This window comes from Moschus berezovskii, chromosome 3 (assembly GCF_049115385.1).
Source record: "Moschus berezovskii isolate FMDL1 chromosome 3, NW_MosBer_1.0, whole genome shotgun sequence".
NCBI lineage: Eukaryota > Metazoa > Chordata > Mammalia > Artiodactyla > Moschidae > Moschus > Moschus berezovskii.
The window spans coordinates 45,129,527-45,151,697 of NC_142462.1; the positions used below are offsets into that span (position 1 = coordinate 45,129,527).

Here is a 22,171-nt window from a genome sequence, read left to right on the forward strand (position 1 = left end):
TAGTTCAGGTAACTCTTTTGGGAGGAAAAAAAATAATAGAGAATGAGAGGATTTCGTTTCAAAACATTTCATGATTGGTTTTGGACTGACAGACACTTCAGGGTGTGAAAGAGGAATGGTGAGACAGAAGCAAACAATTCTCTTGATAATGAGTATCTTCAACTAATATAACTTAAATTTTAGATAGTTAAATCAAATACTCTGGGCATACCTTCAGTAAGTTATAATATGTATATTAAATAGGATGAAAAATTAGTTTTTAGAGTTCTTCCAAGAGTCTAACTAAAATATAAGCCTGCCTAGCAATGCACTTTGTGCCTGATTTCAAGACTGATTTCTAAAGTTACATAAGTTGTAATAATATGTAACAATTTACTAAGAAGGGGAAAATTATTTCTCAGTTAACTGTTTGTGACTGATACTTGAAATTATAGGTACAATTTTATTATGTGATCATAGCTAAAACATATATGAAATCGTATTTATTTAAATGTAAATTATGGGTTTTTTGACATTTAACTTTTTTTGCTTGATAGTAAAGTACTGTATTTTATTTACTTAATTTTAGGCAAAAGGTTCTCAAACCACAACAACCTCTGGCACTCAGAAAAAAGTGAAGAGAACTCTACCAAACCCACCACCTGAAGAGACCGCCACAGGAACTCAGTCAGCCTTCAGCACGATGGGCACAGTCTCCAGGAGGAGGATCTGCAGAACCAATACGATGGCCCGAGCCAAGATTCTCCAGGATATAGACAGAGAGCTTGATCTTGTGGAGAGGGAATCTGCCAAGCTTAGGAAGAAACAAGCAGAACTTGATGAGGAAGAAAAGGAGATTGATGCTAAGTTACGGTACCTAGAAATGGGGATTAACAGGAGGAAAGAGGCCTTATTAAAGGAGAGAGAAAAGAGAGAGAGAGCCTATCTCCAGGGAGTAGCTGAGGATCGTGATTACATGTCCGACAGTGAGGTCAGCAGCACCAGACCAACCCGAATTGAAAGTCAGCATGGCATCGAGCGACCAAGAACGGCTCCCCAAACAGAATTCAACCAGTTTATTCCACCACAAACCCAAACAGAATCTCAGCTAGTCCCTCCTACGAGTCCTTATACCCAGTACCAATACTCATCCCCTGCTCTTCCTACTCAAGCACCCACCCCATACACCCAACAATCTCACTTTCAGCAACAGACTCTGTACCATCAGGAAGTTTCACCTTATCAGACTCAGCCAACCTTCCAAGCTGTGGCCACAATGTCTTTCACACCTCAAGCTCAACCTACACCAACCCCACAACCTTCTTATCAGTTACCATCACAGATGATGGTGATACAACAAAAGCCACGGCAAACTGCATTATATTTGGAACCCAAGATAACTTCAAACTATGAGGTGATTCGCAACCAACCCCTGATGATAGCACCTGTTTCTACTGATAATACATATGCTGTTTCCCATCTTGGTAGTAAGTACAACAGCTTAGATTTGAGAATAGGATTGGAGGAAAGAAGTAGCATGGCAAGCAGTCCAATATCAAGCATATCTGCAGATTCTTTCTATGCAGATATTGACCATCATACTTCACGAAATTATGTCTTGATTGATGACATTGGTGAGATTACCAAAGGAACAGCAGCTTTAAGCACTGCGTTTAGCCTTCATGAAAAAGATCTGTCAAAAACAGACCGTCTCCTCCGAACCACTGAGACACGTAGGTCTCAAGAAGTGACAGATTTCCTAGCACCTCTGCAGACTTCGTCCAGATTGCATAGTTACGTGAAAGCAGAGGAGGACCCAATGGAGGATCCTTATGAGTTAAAGCTTCTGAAACAACAGATTAAACAAGAATTCCGTAGAGGAGCAGAGAGCTTAGATCACCTTGCTGGTCTTTCCCATTATTACCATGCCGATACTAGTTACAGACATTTTCCAAAATCTGAGAAGTACAGCATTAGTAGACTCACACTTGAAAAACAAGCAGCAAAACAACTTCCAGCGGCCATACTTTATCAAAAGCAATCAAAGCATAAGAAATCACTAATTGACCCTAAAATGTCAAAATTCTCACCTATTCAAGAAAGTAGAGACCTTGAACCTGATTATTCGAGCTATATGACTTCAAGTACTTCATCTATTGGTGGCATTTCTTCTAGGGCAAGGCTTCTTCAAGATGATATTACTTTTGGCCTCAGAAAAAATATTACAGACCAACAGAAGTTTATGGGATCATCTCTTGGCACAGGACTGGGCACCTTAGGAAATACCATACGATCAGCTCTGCAAGATGAAGCAGATAAGCCATACAGCAGTGGCAGCAGGTCCAGACCTTCTTCCAGACCTTCCTCTGTCTATGGGCTAGATTTATCAATTAAAAGAGATTCTTCCAGCTCTTCTCTAAGACTGAAAGCTCAAGAGGCTGAAGCTCTAGATGTTTCCTTTAGTCATGCATCACCTTCTGGGAGAACTAAGCCTACCAGTTTGCCTATTAGCCAGAGTAGAGGAAGAATACCAATTGTGGCCCAGAATTCTGAAGAGGAAAGTCCACTCAGTCCTGTTGGACAGCCAATGGGAATGGCCAGGGCTGCTGCTGGACCCCTGCCACCAATATCTGCTGACACCAGGGACCAGTTTGGATCCAGTCACTCTTTGCCTGAAGTTCAGCAACACATGAGAGAAGAATCACGGACTCGAGGATACGATCGTGACATAGCATTCATCATGGATGACTTCCAACATGCCATGTCAGACAGTGAAGGTAAATTGGGCCTCAAACTACCTTGCTACTCTCAAAACTCAAACTCTTATTTTTCTGCATGTTTAATTTTCCTTCTCCAAGGATGTATTCTATTTTTCTTGGTGTATCTTTTGCATGTTTACTTCAGTTTTATGTTTTGTAAATGGAAATTCTTTCTTGTGTATAGATTTCATAGCATGCTCTTTATTTGTTTTTAGTTTATCCTTTTATCATTGTTTCTTGATTGTTTGATTTGTGTGGTGTCTGCTTTTCCAAAACCATTATCAAATAATTGTGTCAATAAAATATGGTCATCCTTTAAATCTATAGTTGGAAAGTTTTTTGTTGTATGTTTCTTTTGTTTTCAAAAGTTATTTTTAAAGTTAGTTTCTTTCAGTTTGTGAAATGATTAAGGTTTTGAGCCATAGACTATTCCACTAGACTTTGTAGTAGAAAATTATCATTTGTGAGATCAGTGTTTGTTAATTCAGAGAATGTTCTCTTCTTGAGAATGTTCAGGTGAGTCCCTAATGTTAACATAATGTACAGTTTTATAATCTACTAAAATAAAAAGCTTGTATTTTAATTTCTCTCTCATTGTGAATGCCATAGTTGACAAGCATTGTACATTGTACATTTTGTATTACATACTAAAAACTTAGTACCTAATATGATATTGACAGTAAACAACAGTATTATTCATATGCTGGTCAATATGTATGAAGCACTGTTTAGATCTTAAAACTTGAAATTTGTACACTGCTTTTGTGAATTTAGGTATTTGAGCTAAAGCTTTCCTTGTGTGTTCAGTTAGCCTTTTCCATGGGTTTCCTTTTTTGCATTATTTCATTTTTTTTTACACTAAATTGTTTTACTAGTTTTTCATACAGAACAAGTGATATATGGCAAGTACATACTTAACTAAAAACTTTATGGTGATTTTTTATTAAATCATATAGAACCAAAAGGATTTTAGAAAATGACCTGACCAAGTCTAAATTAGAGGACAAGGTTGAAAAGGTACAGAAATGTGACATTTTGCCCATGTCAAGAAGACTTATTATTTTGGGTTCTTTTTTTTCTTCTCCCTCCATGGTTTACATTTGAATATAAGTGTGGCTTGACTCCTAAAAATAAAATACTTCTCATCCAATACAAATGTTTTACTTCATGGCTTTGGAGATGGAAAAGCTCTAAGCTAACATCTCTTCTTTTAAATCTAACATTTTCCCTGGGGGCTTGCAGGAAAATATACTTTCACAAAAAGGATTTTCTTTCTTCTGTATCTCGACACCAAGATGATATTAGAAGTTTAAGTGTAGGTTAGATCAGGACAAAAGTAATCACTGGATCTGAAGGAGAAGAGACTGCTTTTCCGAGTGAAATTCCAATAGACCAGTTACTTTCTGATTTGTTTTATTCTCTGTGAGCGGTTGGATTGACCATTTTTTATTGATAATTAGCCAATTAAATAAAACACGGTTTCTTTTTCACTTTAGCCAGTTGTTTGAATCAACCAGCATAGTTAAGTAAGAGTTACATGGAAACTCTTTTTTCCACAGTCCACATTTAACACATGTTATATATGTATATAAATATATAGATATATAATGACTTCTATAGAAGAATAGAAAGGCTCATCAATAATACTATCTGTAAAATAGCAAAATAAAAATTAACAGGTCAATCATATAACCAAATACAAAAGGCTTTGTGTGCATGATGTACATTTATCTGGAGAGAATTTGACAAATTCATTTATTCATCATAGATTTTGCCACCATTTTGCCAGACAAACAGATGTTTCTAGGTATTCTGAAATATGGCAGTTATTTACATACAACCATGTAAAAATAACCAAATTTTTCTCATTTATATGTTTGGATGATATGTACTCATAGTCATCAAAAGCTATAAGAAAATTTTTTTGATAAAATATCAAAACACATCAAAAAATATGTTTATCAAAAACAATTTGTTAAGTATTTGGAAAGATCAGATTAAAAAATGCATGTTAATCTCCAGCAAATTATTTAAACTAATTTGAATGAGACATCATAAAGCACCCAAAATTAAGAAATGTGTAAAGTTGACACCAGAGAAGGAAACAAAATGAAATTTACATGAAGTTAAATTGAGTTAAAATGTTATTTTTAAATTAAGCAGATAAGAAATGTAGTCATAAAAAATCATGTTGGTACATAATTATATAAAGAAAAAGTATAACATTGAATTATATATGTAATATTATCTGTGTGAATTGTAGTGATGTGTTTTTAAATGTTCTGTATTTTCTTTGTGCTTGTATCTCATAAACGTATTACTTTTTCTTCTGGTGAACAGTGATATGATTTTTTTTTTTAATCTTGCATTCTGTGAGTAATTAAGAAAAAAAATAAAAAATATTTTTCCCAATTACATAACTTACGACATTATAAACTCATGAAGTATTAGAAATTTTTTACATAAAAGTTTGCCACATATATAATATATCTATATTTCAGTGATACTAAAACAACTTTGAAATATATAACATTCCAACAGGCTACTTAGTATCATGTAAACAAAGCACTTAACTGATTTTAGATTTATTCAGATTTATTTTGTGCTTTCTTTGAATTCAATTAAACTCTTGGTTATAGACAACAAGATGTACATGATATGTATTCTACATGACTCAAGGTGATTTTGAAATACCTCATTTGAGGTAAAACCTAGGTAGATATTTTTTTTTCTTTTTAATTCATCTGTATTTGTTACAGCTTTTAAAGCAGAATGACTTGAAGTAGGCACAGTTTTTGTTGCTTAATAGTTATGACCATCAGCCTAAACTCTACAACTTAATATTCATTCCTGGTTAAGAACAGAACAGGAAGACTAGAGTAGATTGGAGAAAAACTAAACTTGAAACCATCAAGTTATATTTCTGCAACCACAAATAATTTGTTGAAAACATTCTTTTAAATATACTCATGTTAAAAAAATACATCAGTACGTACAGTCTTTAAAAAATTCCAGTGAGTATTTTATACACAATAGAACTGGACCCCAAAACAGCTTACTTGCATTTTACATTGAAGAGAAGAAAATATCACTAGCCTAAAACAAGGGGATGCTAATCTTCAGTGAATTATTTAATTTGGAAAATGTTGTTATTATTGTAAAATTTCGTTTTTAAATTTTGGATCTACCGTTTGCAGATCAGACAATTGCAATTACAAACATTTAGCATTTATGTCCAACTTGCTATTGGGCTTCCCAGGTGACCCTGGTGGTTAAGAACTCATCTGTCAATGCAGGAGATGGAAGAGACTTGGGTTCAGTCCCTGGGATGGGAAAATCCCCTGGAGAGGGTCATGGAACCCCATTCCAGTATTCTTGCCTGGAGAGTCCCATGGACAGAGGAGCCTGGCAGGCTACAATCCATAGGGTTGCAAAGAACTGGACACGACTGAAGCAACCTAGCACACACCAACTTGCTATAAACTGTGAAAATAGAATTCGATTTAAGAGAAGATTTATTTAATCTAGTTTTTCTTGATTGATAAATTCCTATACAAAGCATGGTAGCTATACTAACTTAGTTACATATAGAGTTATTATAAATATAACAGACAAAGTATGTCATCAAAATTGGAAATAAATTGACAAAATGTATATTAAGTTGAAATTCTGCCTTATTTGTATAGACACAACCAAGGAAACATTTTAAAAGATTCCTATTTTAAGTGCAATTTGCAAAGTATATATTCAAGTGATATTAGGTACAGTATCCAAGGTAGTCATTTATTAAAATCAGTATAAACTATTTTTATGAGAAGTGTTATTAAAATATATAAAAAATAATATAAAATATTAGTGTGTTTGGTAATCATCTAATAAGTTTTAGAGACTAATGATTAAATAATGGATTTGTTTTGTTTACTTATAAAAATTATATTGAATATATCTTTCATAAATTTAGTCACTTGATATCAAGGGAAAATTATGAAAAACCTTAGTAAGTACTGAATAGATTGTGAGAAAAGACTGTGTAACTGTTAGTGAGGTTCATTCGACAAGTATTTATTTTAAAATATACTTATCATAATTAGGATTTTTAGCTTTCTTTAGTTGATGACTAATTTTCCTATGTGTCATTCATTTCCCAAATACTTTATGAATATTGTGGCATTTGCAAGGCATTGTTTTTAGTATTGAGGGAGAACAAAAAAACAGAAGACATGAGGCTTACCTTCAAGCAGCTTAGAGTCTTAATAGGGAAGATCAAACAAGTACATATACAGCCACAAACCAGGTATGTACCATTGTATTGCCTCAAATCTAAGACTGACTAAATTATGACACGTTGTCTATCATTCTGTGTTTATTGAGAGAAAGTTCTGTGATTAATCAGTGGCATTGACCAAGATCACAGGAGGTGTAGAGGTGAGTAATGCTGTATATGCTATGGTTTTGCCAGCCCTGCCAGTAAAGAACTAATGGAAATTGCTTGGGAAAAAGTCTTCAGAGAAAGTAGTGGAAGAGAAGGCAGTGATGCAGACAGAAAGAGAACCGTAATGAGATAAAGAGAGGAATACTCAATAGTATGGCATTATCGAAACCAGAGTTTCAAGATGTAGATTGATAGCATCATCAAAGATCTTTCAGTATAATACTTGAGAAGAGGTGATCCATCTGCCATTTAGGAAGTAACAGTGTACTTCAGAGACTATTAATTAGGGATCCTTTTACAATGCATAATACTTTCTATGAAGTCAAAAATAGGTAAATAATGATTTGGGATCACTAGATAAGAACTTTAAAATGTCTTTGAAAGTACTAAGAATTTAATGGGATGAAAAATTTTAAATAGTTATATACTCAAATATAGTTATATTTTCAAAAAAGTATTTTAAGATGTTAAGCTGTGTCACATTGTAAGTACAGAAAGCAGCCTACCAACTCTTTAATTGCTAGATCTATGATCCCACAGAAAATAATTGTTTAATTTTTAATGAAAAATTCTAATTGATATATTTTTAAAATTAGACTACCAGATGATTATGGCACACATGTTCCTAGCACTGATACCTAGGATCCTCCTAAAAATAAATATTTTCATCTAGTTATGAATGTCATACATGTGTCATGTTTTCAAAAAATGCTCAATTGATGTCCAAAGCTAGCAGCCACATATTGATACTGGGTTGATAGGATAGTGGAAAAATAATTGAATCTTCTGTATCCAAGAAATGTGTTTTCCTTAGATTTTGGTGATATATAGTGGGGAGAAGTGAGGAGGTGGAACTGATGGACTGAGGTTGAATAGAATGACTTTTGAGAAATATTCAGTTGTTCATTTTCTATCTAAATTTATTTTTTCACCTGATTTAAATGTTAATTTTGTTTTACTTTGCTGAAAAGTTGACAGGTAGCACATGGTGTTTTTCTCTAGGTTATTCCCTCATACAGAATTTTTAACATAATGCAGGAAATGATATTTCTGATCCCACTGGGAATTGTGTTTGAAATGCATGAATGGTTAATAAGCCCAAAAGCATGTTGGTACTGCAGATCATCTACTGCCTTCTGTCATCTGTATTAGTTGGAGTTGCAATGTTTGATATTTCCTTGGTCTCCAAAGCCTATCACCTCCGTCGTGAAGAAACAGATTGGTTTGACAAACCCAGGGAGTCTCGTTTGGACAATGGACATGGTCTAGATCGAAAACTGCCAGAAAGATTGGTCCACTCTAGACCACTCAGTCAACACCAGGAGCAAGTAAGTGCTATATTGAGCAATGTCTTTTAGATTTCTCAAAAAAAAAAAGAAACAGACTCCTTTCACCCTGGAATGGTCTCAGTTATCCCAAAATACACAGGACTTTGATCAATCAAGTTCAAACATGATTTTTTTTTTCAGTATCTTAAGGTGGTAATTGCCTTACTTCATCAGCCATGACTGACTGACATTGAAGCATAGCTGTGATGCTTCTTACCAGGCAATTTAAGTGATTTTTTTGCCTCTAACAGACAATTAAGCTGTACAGCCTACCCAGCACTGCCATGCAAAGAAAATACATGAAACTACTGAAGAGCTTACAGAATATAGGGTAAAATAGACTTGGGTAATTTCAGGGCTTTCCATTAGAATATGCCCAGCTGTCAAGAAATAGCAAATAAGAAGATGACTAAACCAAGAAGCCTGGAACAGAGAAGGCTTCACCTGGGAGTAAGGGAACTGATGTTATATGGAAGTGTTATATGGAAGTCTTTTACGTTCATTATTGGATTTTATATTCAGAATAACTTTCATAAAGTAGATTTTATTAGGTAATATCTATAGGTTAGAAAAAAAACTTAGGGATACTATTAACTATTGCATAAATATAATACCATAACTCATGATCTTATTCACTTTAGAACAAAAGAGGTGATGTTTAAATTGAACTTTGATAGATACTTGGGAGATTAACAGTTGGATAACCTGAGGGAGATCCCTCTGGTATGTCACATAGCCTTAAATCAGTTGCCTAACGGATCACGTATTTGCAGGTATTTGTATTCATTATGATCATTAAGATACTCATAAAAGAGATAGTTACTTATATCATGTACATTAACTCCTTTATCATCCTGTCTGATTAATGATTCATTGATAAGCTGACAACTATATTTCAAACAACAAAAATGAACGACATGAATTTACTATAATATATTCAATATTTGTCATGTTAATATATAAAAGAAAATAAGACCTTGGCATGTAAAAGTGCTGTCTAAAAGATAGTATCTATGGTCTTAGATTTGATTTTTTCCTAAGCAATTTCAGTTTTCATAGATTTCTAACTGATAAAATATTTTCTCAATTTTAGTTTCCTCTTCTCGATGTATTCATACTTTATAGAAATCTGTTATCCTCTATTGTAAATATTCTAGATCTAGTATAGATCTAGCTAGGAACTGAGAAAATTTAAAAATTAGAATCATTCTGAATGTGTTTAAATATTTTTAGTTTATCTCTTATCTACAATTACAAATATAGTCAATTTGTCAACTGAAAATAACTTCCTTGAATTATTTTTTTTATAGGAATCTCTCTGTAATGACTTACTTGTTGTGCCTTACTCATCTTGTTTGTTTCTCTGAAGTTGAGTGTTTCCCACAAACCAAGATCAAGATAATGAAAATACAGATCCTTTCAAGGAATCCTGATAAGATGAAATGGAAAAACTGAAGAGCTAAAAACATAATAACTTTCATACAGTTATTTCCCAACACTTCTGAGTATCCAATCAGAGTAGTCTTGTCCACCTAATTTATTCAACTAATATTCTACAGGATATATTTTGAAATAATCAGTGTCCATCCCCCAAAATTATATTCTAGAATTCTATCTTAAGATGTGTAAATGAAACATAAATATTCCTAATGAGTTTTTGTTCATAATTATTTGTTACTAACATTTACAGAATGTATGATTTGATTCACTGAAGATTCACACATTATATGGAAATTTATAAGTATAGAGCAATATAAAACCAAAATTAAGCAGAGAGGCTATATCTGAGAATGATTTAATGAATCTTTGTTTAATAACATAGAAAATGTAAGACTCCTTGTAAATTTAATAATGTGTATCTTATTGCTGAAAGTTATTTTCACATTTACATTTTGTTATCTAAGCTGTGAAGTGAAGGTTGCTCAGTTGTGTCCAACTCTTTGCGACCCAAGGGACTATACATTCCATGGAATTCTCCAGGCCAGAATACTGGAGTGGATAACCTTTCCCTTCTCCAGGGGATCTTTCCAACCCAGCAATCAAATCCAGGTCTCCCGCATTGCAGGCAGATTCTTTACCAGAAAGCCACAAGGGAAGCCCAAGAATACTTGAATAGGTAGCCTATCCCTTCTACAGGGGATCTTCCCAATCCAGGAACTGAACCAGGGTCTCCTGCATTGCAGGCGCATTCTTTACCAACTGAGTTATCAGGGAAGCCCTTTTAACATGTAAACAAAAAACTATGCCATACTCAAAACTTAAAAACATATAGCATTATAAATTAATTATAAAACAAACAGCCATATAACCACCACACAAAAAAAGGGAGTGTTTTCTTCCCCTTGAAATCTACAAGTGCCCTTTTCAAATTGGAATTTTCAACCTCTCTCAAACAAGTAGTGAGTATACTGACTTTTGTGTCAGTAATTTCTTTATTTTTCTTTATAAATTTCTCTATGTGAAAGCTACATAGGGGATGATATGTTTTGATTACATTTAAATGAAGTTCATGCTTTTTTGTGTTAATATTTTATCTTGAAAAACTGTCTTTCTATCAAAATTATATTTTGGTATAGAAAGAATAGCAAAGTATCATTCTTGTTTTTATCATTTCTTTAGGGTAAGTGTTGCTTCTGCCATGTAAAAATAGGGACAAAGCCATAGGGTAGGACTGATATCAATTAATCACCCTGTTCCTCTCCCCAAGGGCAAAGTTTCTGACATCATAGTCTTTGGATAATTCTCCATTGACAGAACTATCACTTGTATGCTGCCCAGAAAAAAGGTTCTTCTCTGTTTAGAGATATTTCAAAAGAAATTATGAATGCTCCCTTTCTTTCTTTGTGTGGTGGTTATATTGCTGTTTATTAGTTTATAATTCTACATATTTTTCAGTTTTGAGTATTGCATAGTTTTTTTGCTTGTATGTCAGATAAAACATATAAACACTAATGTATCTGCTTTAAAAATTATTTAACATAAAACATACATTAGAGAGATAGCAGAATATATCTGACTTTAGACTCAAAATCGTATGAATTATAAAGCCAAATCTGCAAATCTCTATGTTTCCTTTTGTATGTTTAACTTTTGCACTATTCAGTAGAAATTCAACTCTGCTTTGTGAATTGAAGAGATCACCTGACCTCTTTCTTTTTTTCCTCAGTCACTTCATCAATAAATAGAACTAATACCATTCACAGCATCATTGCAAAGGTCAAAATTTCTCTACTAGTACAAAATGAGTTCATTCTGCACTAATGCCCAAGCCTTGTGCTCTTCCCATGTGATTGCTATACTGAGGTACATTGAGCTCCTTTGAGAGAGTCACTCTGTCTTTATTCTGGGCTTTTGAATGTCTTGTTTCCTCTTCCCGAACATTCTTCCTCCTCTTTTCTCTTGGCTTAACGCTGTTCATCACTTAGGGCTCCATGTGCATACCTAATCTTGCAAAAGGCCTTCTCTGACATTACCACCACCACCTCCCCACAAATGTTCCTACTTTGTGCTACAGTAGCACTCCATGCATTGTGTCTTGGGCTGTGAACTTTTAGAGAGCAAGCACTCCCTATTCCATCCACCATGGTGTCTATTCTGTGCCTAACACAGGGCTTGCTACTCTGTCTGTTACATCTAGCATCAGTTCAGTTCAGTCAGTTCAGTCGCTCAGTCGTGTCCGACTCTTTGCGACCCATGAATCACAGCATGCCAGGCCTCCCTGTCCATCACTAACTCCCGGAGTTCACTCAAACTCATGTCCATAGAGTTGGTTATGCCATCCAGCCATCTCATTCTCTGTCGTCCCCATCTCCTCCCACCCCCAATTCTTCCCAGCATCAGAGTCTTTTCCAGTGAGTCAACTTTTTGCATGAGGTGGCCAAAGTATTGGAGTTTCAGCTTTAGCATCAGTCCTTCCAATGAACACCCAGGATTGATCTCCTTTAGAATGGACTGGTTGGATCTCCTTGCAGTCCAAGGGACTCTCAAGAGTCTTCTCCAGCACCACAGTTCAGAAGCATCAATTCTTCGGCGATCAGCTTTCTTCACAGTCCAACTCTCACATCCATACATTTAAATAAGGGAAAGGATGAATGTCTGCATAAGTGAAAGATAGGTTAACACAAGAGTTACTATTTCATAAATATAAAGGGCCAGTTCATGAACATAATTTCTTTGAAATACTTGTAAGTTGGGTACATCTTTCCCTTTCTCCTTTGCCTTTCACTTCTCATTTCTCAGCTATAAGGCCTCTTCAGACAACCTCTTTGCCTTCTTGCATTCCTTTTTCTTGGGGATGGATTTGGTCACCACCTCCTGTACTGTGTTATGAACCTCTGTCCATAGTTCTTCAGGCACTCTGTCTACCAGATCTAATCCTGTGAATCTCTTTGTCACCTCTACTGTATAATCATAAGGGATTTGATTTAGGTCATACCTGAATGGTCTAATGGCTTTCTCTAGTTTCTGCAATTTCAGCCTGAATTTTTCAATAAGCAGCTCATGATCTGAGCCACAGTCAGCTCCAGGTCTTGTTTTTGCTGACTGTATAGAACTTCTCCATCTTTGGCTGCAAAGAATGTAATCAGTCTGATTTCAGTATTGACCATCTGGTGATGTCCATGTGTGGAGTCGTCTCTTGTGTTGTTGGAAGAGGGTTGCTATAACCAGTGTATTCTCTTGGCAAAAGTGTTAGCCTTTGCCTGCTTCATTTTTCTACTGCATGGCCAAACTTGCCTGTTATTCCAGCTATCTCTTGACTTCCTACTTTTGCATTCCAATCCCCTGTGATGTAAAGGACATCTTTTTTGTGTGTTAGTTCTAGAAGTTCTTATAGGTCTTCATAGAACCATTTGACTTCAGCTTCTTTGGGCATTAGTGGTTGGAGCATAGACTTGGATTACTGAGAGGCTGAATGGTTTGCCTGTAAATAAACCAAGATCATTCTATTGATTTTGAGATTGCACCATAATATACGTAATGTTAATGAATTATCTATAATAACGAAGCAAATTTGAGTTATATCTGATAGTTTTAGAATTTTCAGTGCACATAGTTTAAAATGAAGATCTTTAATGCAGATAGAAGAGGAAGGAAGGAGAGGATGAAGGAAAGTAGAAGAAGGAGAAAAGATGAAGGGAGGGAAAGTAAGGAGTCCAGGAGAGAAAGTAAAAGAGAGTGAGACAGAAAAAGGGAAGGTAAGGAAGGAAAAAGGAGAATGCACACTCTTTTGTCATGAACATATACAAGATTCCAATGGTTTACAAAGCTATTGTTATTAATAGTATGAATTATCTAGATTTATCATCAGAGGCCTGATTAGCTTATTCTTTCCTAACGAGAGTAAAACCAAAAGCATTGTTTGCATTTTTCAGTGCACTTTTATTTTAAAATCCAGAATTCTAGCAATTTTAAAGACACATTAAAATAACATGAATATTCCAGGGAATTTTTCTTCACAAAAGAAAAATTACATCCTTTTAATTGTAAATTCTAGTTAATGTTTTATCTTAGTAACCCCAAACACTACCTAAGCACATTCTGAAATGGGTAGTATTAAATGTCTCTTTACTAAACCTTGTTTTATCTACTCAAAAATTCTCCTGAGGTGATGGATAGAAGATTTCATACTATCAAAATCCTATTAATATAGTTTTATAAAGATTTTACTATTTCTTTCATTATTTCACAAATCTCTTTTGAAAGCCAATTTCCATAAAATATACAGCAGAAGTTTACATTTGCTAATTTCCTTTATTTCAGAAATATGATTTTGTCAGGTGGAAACAGTGATAACACAGTCTGTAGTAGTCTCATGTTCCAGTCTCAGTAATGAGAATTGAAATCCAGACTTGTAACAAAGGCATTGAATGTAGTTTCTTCTAATTGAAGAAGTGTCAGAATTAAATGAGAAATAATGCCTTTGCCATACAAAGAAGGCTTCGGAAAATATTAAAACGAGCAAAGATTTTATTTATTTTGCAGAATTAGTCTCAGCATCAGGTGTATCCTAAAACTTCTGGTAAATGTGCTCAGCAGAAGCAAAATACCACAATGATATCAACATAACATAAATATGCATTCCTGGTAAAGTGATAGAGATGCAGAGTAGGAGGATCTTTTGTCTTTTCTCCTTTTATGCTTGATGGCTGAAAATTAAAAATGCCTCTCTATTTCTAGGCTGTCCAAAAAGCAAAATCAGCAGAGGTCAATTTTCCATATACATTCTCTATGCATTACCATAGTAATAGATATCCTTATGTGTTAACATATGCTTATTGATTTTCCAAACCCAACCAGTCAGTTTGCAAGTGTGAAGACTGTAATAAACTCAGAAAATGATAGTATCATTATTATGCAGTATTAAATGCTTAAAATTGTCATCATTTGAGAATCTTCTGTTTTCATTGGTTGAATCACTGTAGTTTGAGAAAAAGATAATTATGTATATTGACCTTTAAGTGTCTTTAATGTTTTTCACGGTATCTTATGTATGTCTTAGATTATACAGATGGATGGGAAAACTGTGCACTACATCTTTCCTCATGCAAGGATAAAAATAACAAGAGACTCTAAGGATCACACAGTTTCAGGTAAAAGAAATCAAATAATCTAGTTCTTTTTACTTTAATGTCAGGTGAGATATGTATTTGAATTTGTTTAGGTGATATTAAATTTAAGAAGATGCATTTTTCTGTCAAAAACTGTCTATTGGAAAATTTCAAAAAATAATCAGGCTATGTATTTAAATATAAAAAAATAATGCCATAATTAGTAATATGACACAGTACTAAATGGTTTATATTTAGATCATTCTACATCTTCATTTTTGATGTGTATAATATTAAATGCTCCATAATTATTACACTGTTGAGTAATATGGTCATAGGACATAAAACATTCTTACACAGAAACTAACTTAAATTTTACTAAGGAATAAATTCCCCTATACCTTGTAAATTTCAACATTATCAGTTTTGATCAGTTTTTGTTTGTTTGTGTTCTTCTTTAACCATATGACAGAAAATTTGAACTTTTTATTTTGAAAAAACTTTGGACTCTCAGAAAATAGCATGATTAGTTCTTTTGCCCATCTTTACCCAGTTTCACTAATGTTAACATCTGACCACAAAAAGTGATCAAAACCAGAAATCAATATTAATATGATGGTATTAAAATATCTACAAGCCTTATCCAAATTTTGAGTTTCCCCACTGACCCACTAATTTTTTTTTCTGGTCTAGGAGCTAATCCAAATCTCAGATTGCATTTAAATTATTAAAAGTTCTCTTGTTTATATCTGTGAGGTAGAAGTATAAATTTTGTCAAAGTTAATACATTTTCAAAGTATAAATATTACCTGTATTCTCACTCAAGTACATTTTCTGTGTTTCATAGACCCTGTATATCAACAGAAAATATTCATCAATATATATGAACAAATAACATAGCATGTACGTTAGACTTTTCTTTTTCTTTAAGGACTGATATAACAGAGGACAAAAAAATGGTATTTCTTCAGTGTACTTGCTGTTGTTCTTTGCAGATTTTAGACCCTACGGTTTTGGAACAGGTTTTGATTTGAGCAATTTTTTTCTCTTTATTTTCATAGAGAATGAATCAATTAGGAGTGTAATGTTTTCCTTTTAAGATGGAATAGTTTTTCTTCTGCCAGAGACAAATATTTCAAACTTTCCTAGTTTTATTACATGCAAACTGTATTTTAAGTACTGATGAGCATTCCAGGGGTCTTAGACATTCCTGGAGTCTTAAAATCCAGGAACTCTTTTTGTAGAAATAATTACTTGCTGCATACTATTTCAGTTCCTGTCAGCTCATAAAGCAAAACAACATAATATTTTCTAGCAATACCAAAATTATTTTTTTCAGCAAAAAACTTCAGACCATTTTTACTAAATCACCAGGACTCTATATCAATATGTTTTCTATTTGTATTAATATATTGTGTCAAAGTAATTATCCCTTCAACCTTATCATTTTTCTTTTGCAACTTATTTTGTTTTCTTTTGCTACAATTAGGGAGAAAGTTTGTTTTCTTTTACTACAATTAGGAAAAAAATTATAATTTTAATTTTAAAACATGAGAGTAATAGAAATCAGAGCTATTGACTTGTTATAATTATTCTAGTCTGAAAATTTGTTTCCTCTATATATAGATTTTGCAAAATGAGAAAAGAGGATTATAGTTTTGAATTATATACTAGTAATTTATTATATTATCTCTATGCATGCTCCTTTTTAATACTTGTCTAAAATAATAAAAGCACTTCTTATATTTATCCTGCATTACTACTGAAAGTATTTTCTTTGTATCCCAAAGTAGCCTGATCTCATTCTAAACTAAATATTTTAAAACAGTATCTATTATCTTCAAAAAGGTCTTAAGTACCTCAAAGGGATTTATATACATGTATATGGGACTTCCCTCATAGCTCACATGGTAAAGAATCTGCTGAAAATGTGGGAGACCCTAGTTCAATCCCTAGGTCAGGAAGATCCCCTGAAGATGGGAATTGCTACCCACTCCAGTATTCTTGCCTAGAGAATTCAATGGACAGAGGTTCCTGGTGGGCTATAGTCATTGGGATAGCAGAATCTGACATGACTGAGCCACTAACAATTTCATACACAAAAAATATGCAAAACTAGAGCAAGAAATGGCAATTTTTGCCAAACAGAATCTAGCAGTTTGAAGTTAGTTACAGACAAACACTGGCATAGAGCATTTACACTCCTGGCTAATCTCTGTTATTTGCTGGTCTAACAAAAGCTGGTCTACCGAAATCAGATTGATTATATTCTTTGCAGTCAAAGATGGAGAAGCTCTATACAGTCAGCAAAAACAAGACCAGGAGCTGACTGTGGCTCAGATCATGATCTCCTTATTGCCAAATTCAGACTTAAATTGAAGAAAGTAGGCAAAACCACTAGACCATTCAGATATGACCTAAAGCAAATGCCTTATGATTATACAGTAGAAGTCAGAAATAGATTTAAGAGATTTGATCTGATAGATAGGGTGCCTGATGAACTATGGACGGAGGTTCGTGACATTGTACAGGAGACAGGGACCAAGACCATCCCCATGAAAAAGAAATGCAAAAAAGCAAAATGGCTGTCTGAGGAGGCCTTACAAATAGCTGCGAAAAACAAAGGAGAAAAGGAAAGATATAAGCATCTGAATGCAGAGTTCCAAAGAATAGCAAGGAGAGATAAGAAATCCTTCCTTAGCGATCAGTGCAAAGAAATAGAGGAAAACAACAGAATAGGAAAAATGAGATCTCTTCAAGAAAATGAGAGATACCAAGGGAACATTTCATGCAAAGATGGGCTCAATAAAGGACAGAAATGGTAGAGACCTAACAGAAGCAGAAGATATTAAGAAGAGGTGGCAAGAATACACAGAAGAACTGTACAAAAAAGATCTTCACGACCAAGATAATCACAATGGCGTGATCACTGACCTAGAGCCAGACATCTTGGAATGTGAAGTCAAGTGGGCCTTAGAAAGCATCACTATAAACAAAGCTAGTGGAGGTGATGGAATTCCAGTTGAGCTCTTTCAAATCCTGAAAGATGATGCTGTGAAAGTGCTGCACTCAATATGCCAGCAAATTTGGGAAACACAGCAGTGGCCACAGGACTGGAAGAGGTCAGTCTTCATTCCAATCCCAAAGAAAGGCAATACCAAAGAATGCTCCAACTACCGCACAGTTGCACTCATCTCAAAAGCTAGTACAGTCATGCTCAAAATTCTCCAAGCCAGGCTTCAGCAATATGTGAACTGTGAACTTCCAGATGTTCAAGCAGGTTTTAGAAAAGGCAGAGGAACCAGAGATCAAATTGCCAACGTCCGCTGGATCATGGAGAAAGCAAGAGAGTTCCAGAAAAATATCTATTTCTGCTTCATTGACTATGCCAAAGCCTTTGACTGTGTGGATCACAATAAACTGTGGAACATTCTGAAAGAGATGGGAATCCCAGACCACCTGACCTGCCTCTTGAGAAACCTGTATGCAGGTCAGGAAGCATCAGTTAGAACTGGATATGGAACCACAGACTGGTTCCAAATACGAAATGGAGTACGTCAGGGTTGTATATTGTCACCCTGCTTATTTAATTTATATGCAGAGTACATCATGAGGAATGCTGGCCTGGAAGAAGCACAAGCTGGAATCAAGATTGCTGGGAGAAATATAAATACCTCAGATATGCAGATGACACCACCCTTATGGCAGAAAGTGAAGAGGAACTAAAAAGCTTCTTGATGAAAGTGAAAGAGGAGAGTGAAAAGGTTGGCTTGAAGCTCAACATTCAGAAAACAAAGATCATGGCATCTGGTCCCATCACTTCGTGGCAAATAGATGGGGAAACAGTGGAAACAATGTCAGACTTTATTTTTGGGGGCTCCAAAATCACTGAAGATGCTGATTGCAGCCATGAAATTAAAAGATGCTTACTCCTTGGAAGGAAAGTGATGACCAACCTAGATAGTATATTAAAAAGCAGAGACATTCCTTTGCCAACCAAGGTCCATCTAGTCAAGGCTATGGTTTTTCCCTTGGTCATGTATGGATGTGAGAGTTGGACTGTGAAGAAAGCTGATCGCTGAAGAATCGATGCTTTTGAACTGTGGTGTTGGAGAAGACTCTTGAGAGTCCCTTGGACTGCAAGGAGATCCAACCAGTCCATTCTAAAGGAGATCAGTCCTGGGTGTTCATTGGAAGGACTGATGCTAAAGCTGAAACTCCAATACTTTGGCCACCTCATGTGACGAGTTGACTCACTGGAAAAGACTGATGCTGGGAGGGATTGGGGATGGGAGGACAAGGGGACAACAGAGAATGAGATGGCCGGATGGCATCACTGACTCGATGGACATGAGTTTGAGTGAACTCCGGGAGTTGGTGATGGACAGGGAGGCTTGGCGTGCTGTGATTCATGGGGTCTCAAAGAGTCGGACACGACTGAGCGACTGAATTGAACTGAACTGAACCAAAAGCTTAGTCTGAGAGACTAGATATTTGATGATCCTAAGATTTTACTGTTTTTCTAGCTATCATGTCATTTTTATGTTAATATTTTCATGAAAAGATGGAGTATATCTTTTAGAGACGCATACTAAAATATTTCCAAATGAAACAATGTCTTGTGTGGAGTAAGCTTCACAATTAGCTGTGTAGAAAATGGTAAAGAAATAGATGGAACAGAAATGACATAATTTGATTAATTTGGAGCCAAGGATTAACTACCCTGGGTTTTATTACAGCCTTGTCACTACTTTTTTATATGTATGAAACTTTTCATAATAGAAAATAGTTATGTTAGGCAGTTGGAAAAAGGAGTCCAGAATGGTGGTGGCTAAAAGACAAGGAAAGGAAAAGCCCATGAAAATAAAACAAAGGAAGGACCACAGTGAGGACCTTGGGTAAAACAAACAGCACTCCTGGCTAGCCCAGTTTACATAAGGCAGACCTGGGGGAGGAGATAAAACATATAAAAAGAGGAGCAAATATTGAACCAGGGGACTTTCTTCTCTTTGTGTCTTTTGGGTTGGCATGCCCTCACGCCTCGAAGATGTATTTTCCTTTACTTTCTATATAAAACTGAGCTGCAACACTGGTCAGTCCGAGGGCTGTAACACTCGTCCATCTGTCACTTCAAATTTTTGTTGTGACAAGACAGAACCGAGGAAGTTACAGACTCCCCCAACAGCCCTCAGAAGGACCAGTGTTCCAATTTTGGCTCCTCCTTTTACGTTTTTTCTCCTTCCCCTGGGCCTGCCCTATGTAAATTGGGCTACCCAGGAGTGCTGTTTGTTTTACCTGAGGTCCTCACTCTGGTCTTCAGACATTCCTTTGTTTGATTTTTACAGGCTTTTCCCTTCTTTGTCTTTTAGCCACCACCAATCTGGGCCCCTTTTTCCTGTTCTAACTACCTAACAGTTACATTCCTGTTTGTTTCTCATGTTGAGAGAAAAAACAGCAGTGCCCAGTGGCTTCATCAATAGGGAAAAAGCTATCTAAGCTGATAATTTAACTGCCTTTGTAAAACAAGATGAAGGTATAATCAAGGAAGGAAAAAAGAGTAAAATGTAGTATTTCTGCTCTCCCAAACAGGGGGAAAAGTTGTTAGCAAATTTTCATTTTTATTATAGAAGCTCATTGAAAGGAGAAATAAAATATATCTTTTATAGTATTTTAATAGATCATTCTATGTCTAGCCTTCAATTATTTTATAAGAATTATATGAAACATGAACACTTTACAGAAAAAATATATTTCTATTGATACTTATTGAAAGCAAAATAATTTAATAATATTAATAGCAGACAGAAATAGAAAGTGTTTTGTTTTTCTTTTTTTAATTCTTTCTGCTGTATGGCTGTCAGAGTATTAAGCCAAGAACCCTCATGGTTCTCAAGATTGTTTCAGGGGGTTTTCTAGGTCAAAGTTATTTTCATAGTGTAAGGTCAAAATGGCCCAATGATGTTAAACAAAAGAACCCAAACACCAAATAGATAATGTAACAGGCTTTAGTGGCTGCGCACCCCCAGGCAGAACCCCAAGACCTAACAGAGCGAGGTCAGGAAGTCTGCACCGAACAAAGGCAAGAGGCAACTTATATAACTTTAGGCAAGATTTGGAGTGTTGGTCTCTTATAGGTCAGTTAGCTGGGGGGCAAGACCGGGTTGGTTGCCCGATCTGCTCAAGGTTGTGCTGACACAGTGGAATAGTTCTTGCTGTTTCTGGGCAGAATGCGGTTTCTGGACAGGAGGTTAGGACAGGGAGATTAGGAGAGGGTTGATCTCTACCAGGAACTGATACCTCAAGGACACTCTAGCAGTGGGGGAGGGAATGAGGAAACAGAGCACAATAGTCAGCTTTTTTCTGCCAGTGGGAAGAAGAGAAGGGGGGAAGGGAAGAGGCCAAAATGGCCACTGAGGTCCGACCTTACACATAGTAATGCTAAAGGTAACATTTACCTTTTGCACTCTCATTTTTCTGTGATATACAATAGAGTTTTTCAGAGATTACATGATGTGTGACATCCCAACAGTTTGTATACAGAGCAGATAAGAGAATGCAACTGTCTTCTATTTAATTCAATATCAAACATTTTTGCAGTAATGTAAAAGAATGCCACCTTTCTCATAAATGTTTTGTTTTTAAAATACATTTTTTAAAAAATGATTTATTTTAACATGAAATTAGTTTATTAATACTTTAAATTCATTAATAAATACATTCTCAGTTTTAGTCTATAGTATAGAAAATATACAGAATTATAACCAATATAAACAAAAGCTCTTTTAGGTCCTCAATAATGTTAAAAATATAAATGGCTCCTTGAAACCAAAATGTTTGTGAAATACTTCTCTAAGAATCTTTATAGAATAAGTGAAAAAAATTCTAAGCTTTTTTTCTTCCTATACAAAAACTTATTCAAAGAAATTATATTTTATAACTGCTTTTAAACTTATATTGAATACATTTTAAATTTTTATTCATTAATACTTATTCATAGAACACCCATAGTGTGATTTACATTGTATTAGTTAGTTGCTCGGTTACTAGAATGAATCCAGCAAAGACTTTGATCTACAGGTTATTCATGCTTTAATAGTAGACTCTGGAATGTGAATAATTACTATA

The 22,171-nt window shown here is 35.0% G+C and overlaps 1 protein-coding gene across 1 annotated transcript in view; it reads left to right on the forward strand.

Annotated features, from left to right (window-relative positions):
• The window catches only part of PCLO (piccolo presynaptic cytomatrix protein), a 316,952-nt gene that overhangs the window by 217,133 nt on the left and 77,648 nt on the right, over window positions 1-22,171 (forward strand). The window contains exons 7-9 of the mRNA XM_088833888.1: window positions 569-2,756; window positions 8,362-8,498; window positions 14,998-15,088. Coding sequence (XP_088690014.1) covers window positions 569-2,756; window positions 8,362-8,498; window positions 14,998-15,088 — 2,416 coding nt within the window. The remainder of the gene's footprint in view (window positions 1-568; window positions 2,757-8,361; window positions 8,499-14,997; window positions 15,089-22,171) is intronic.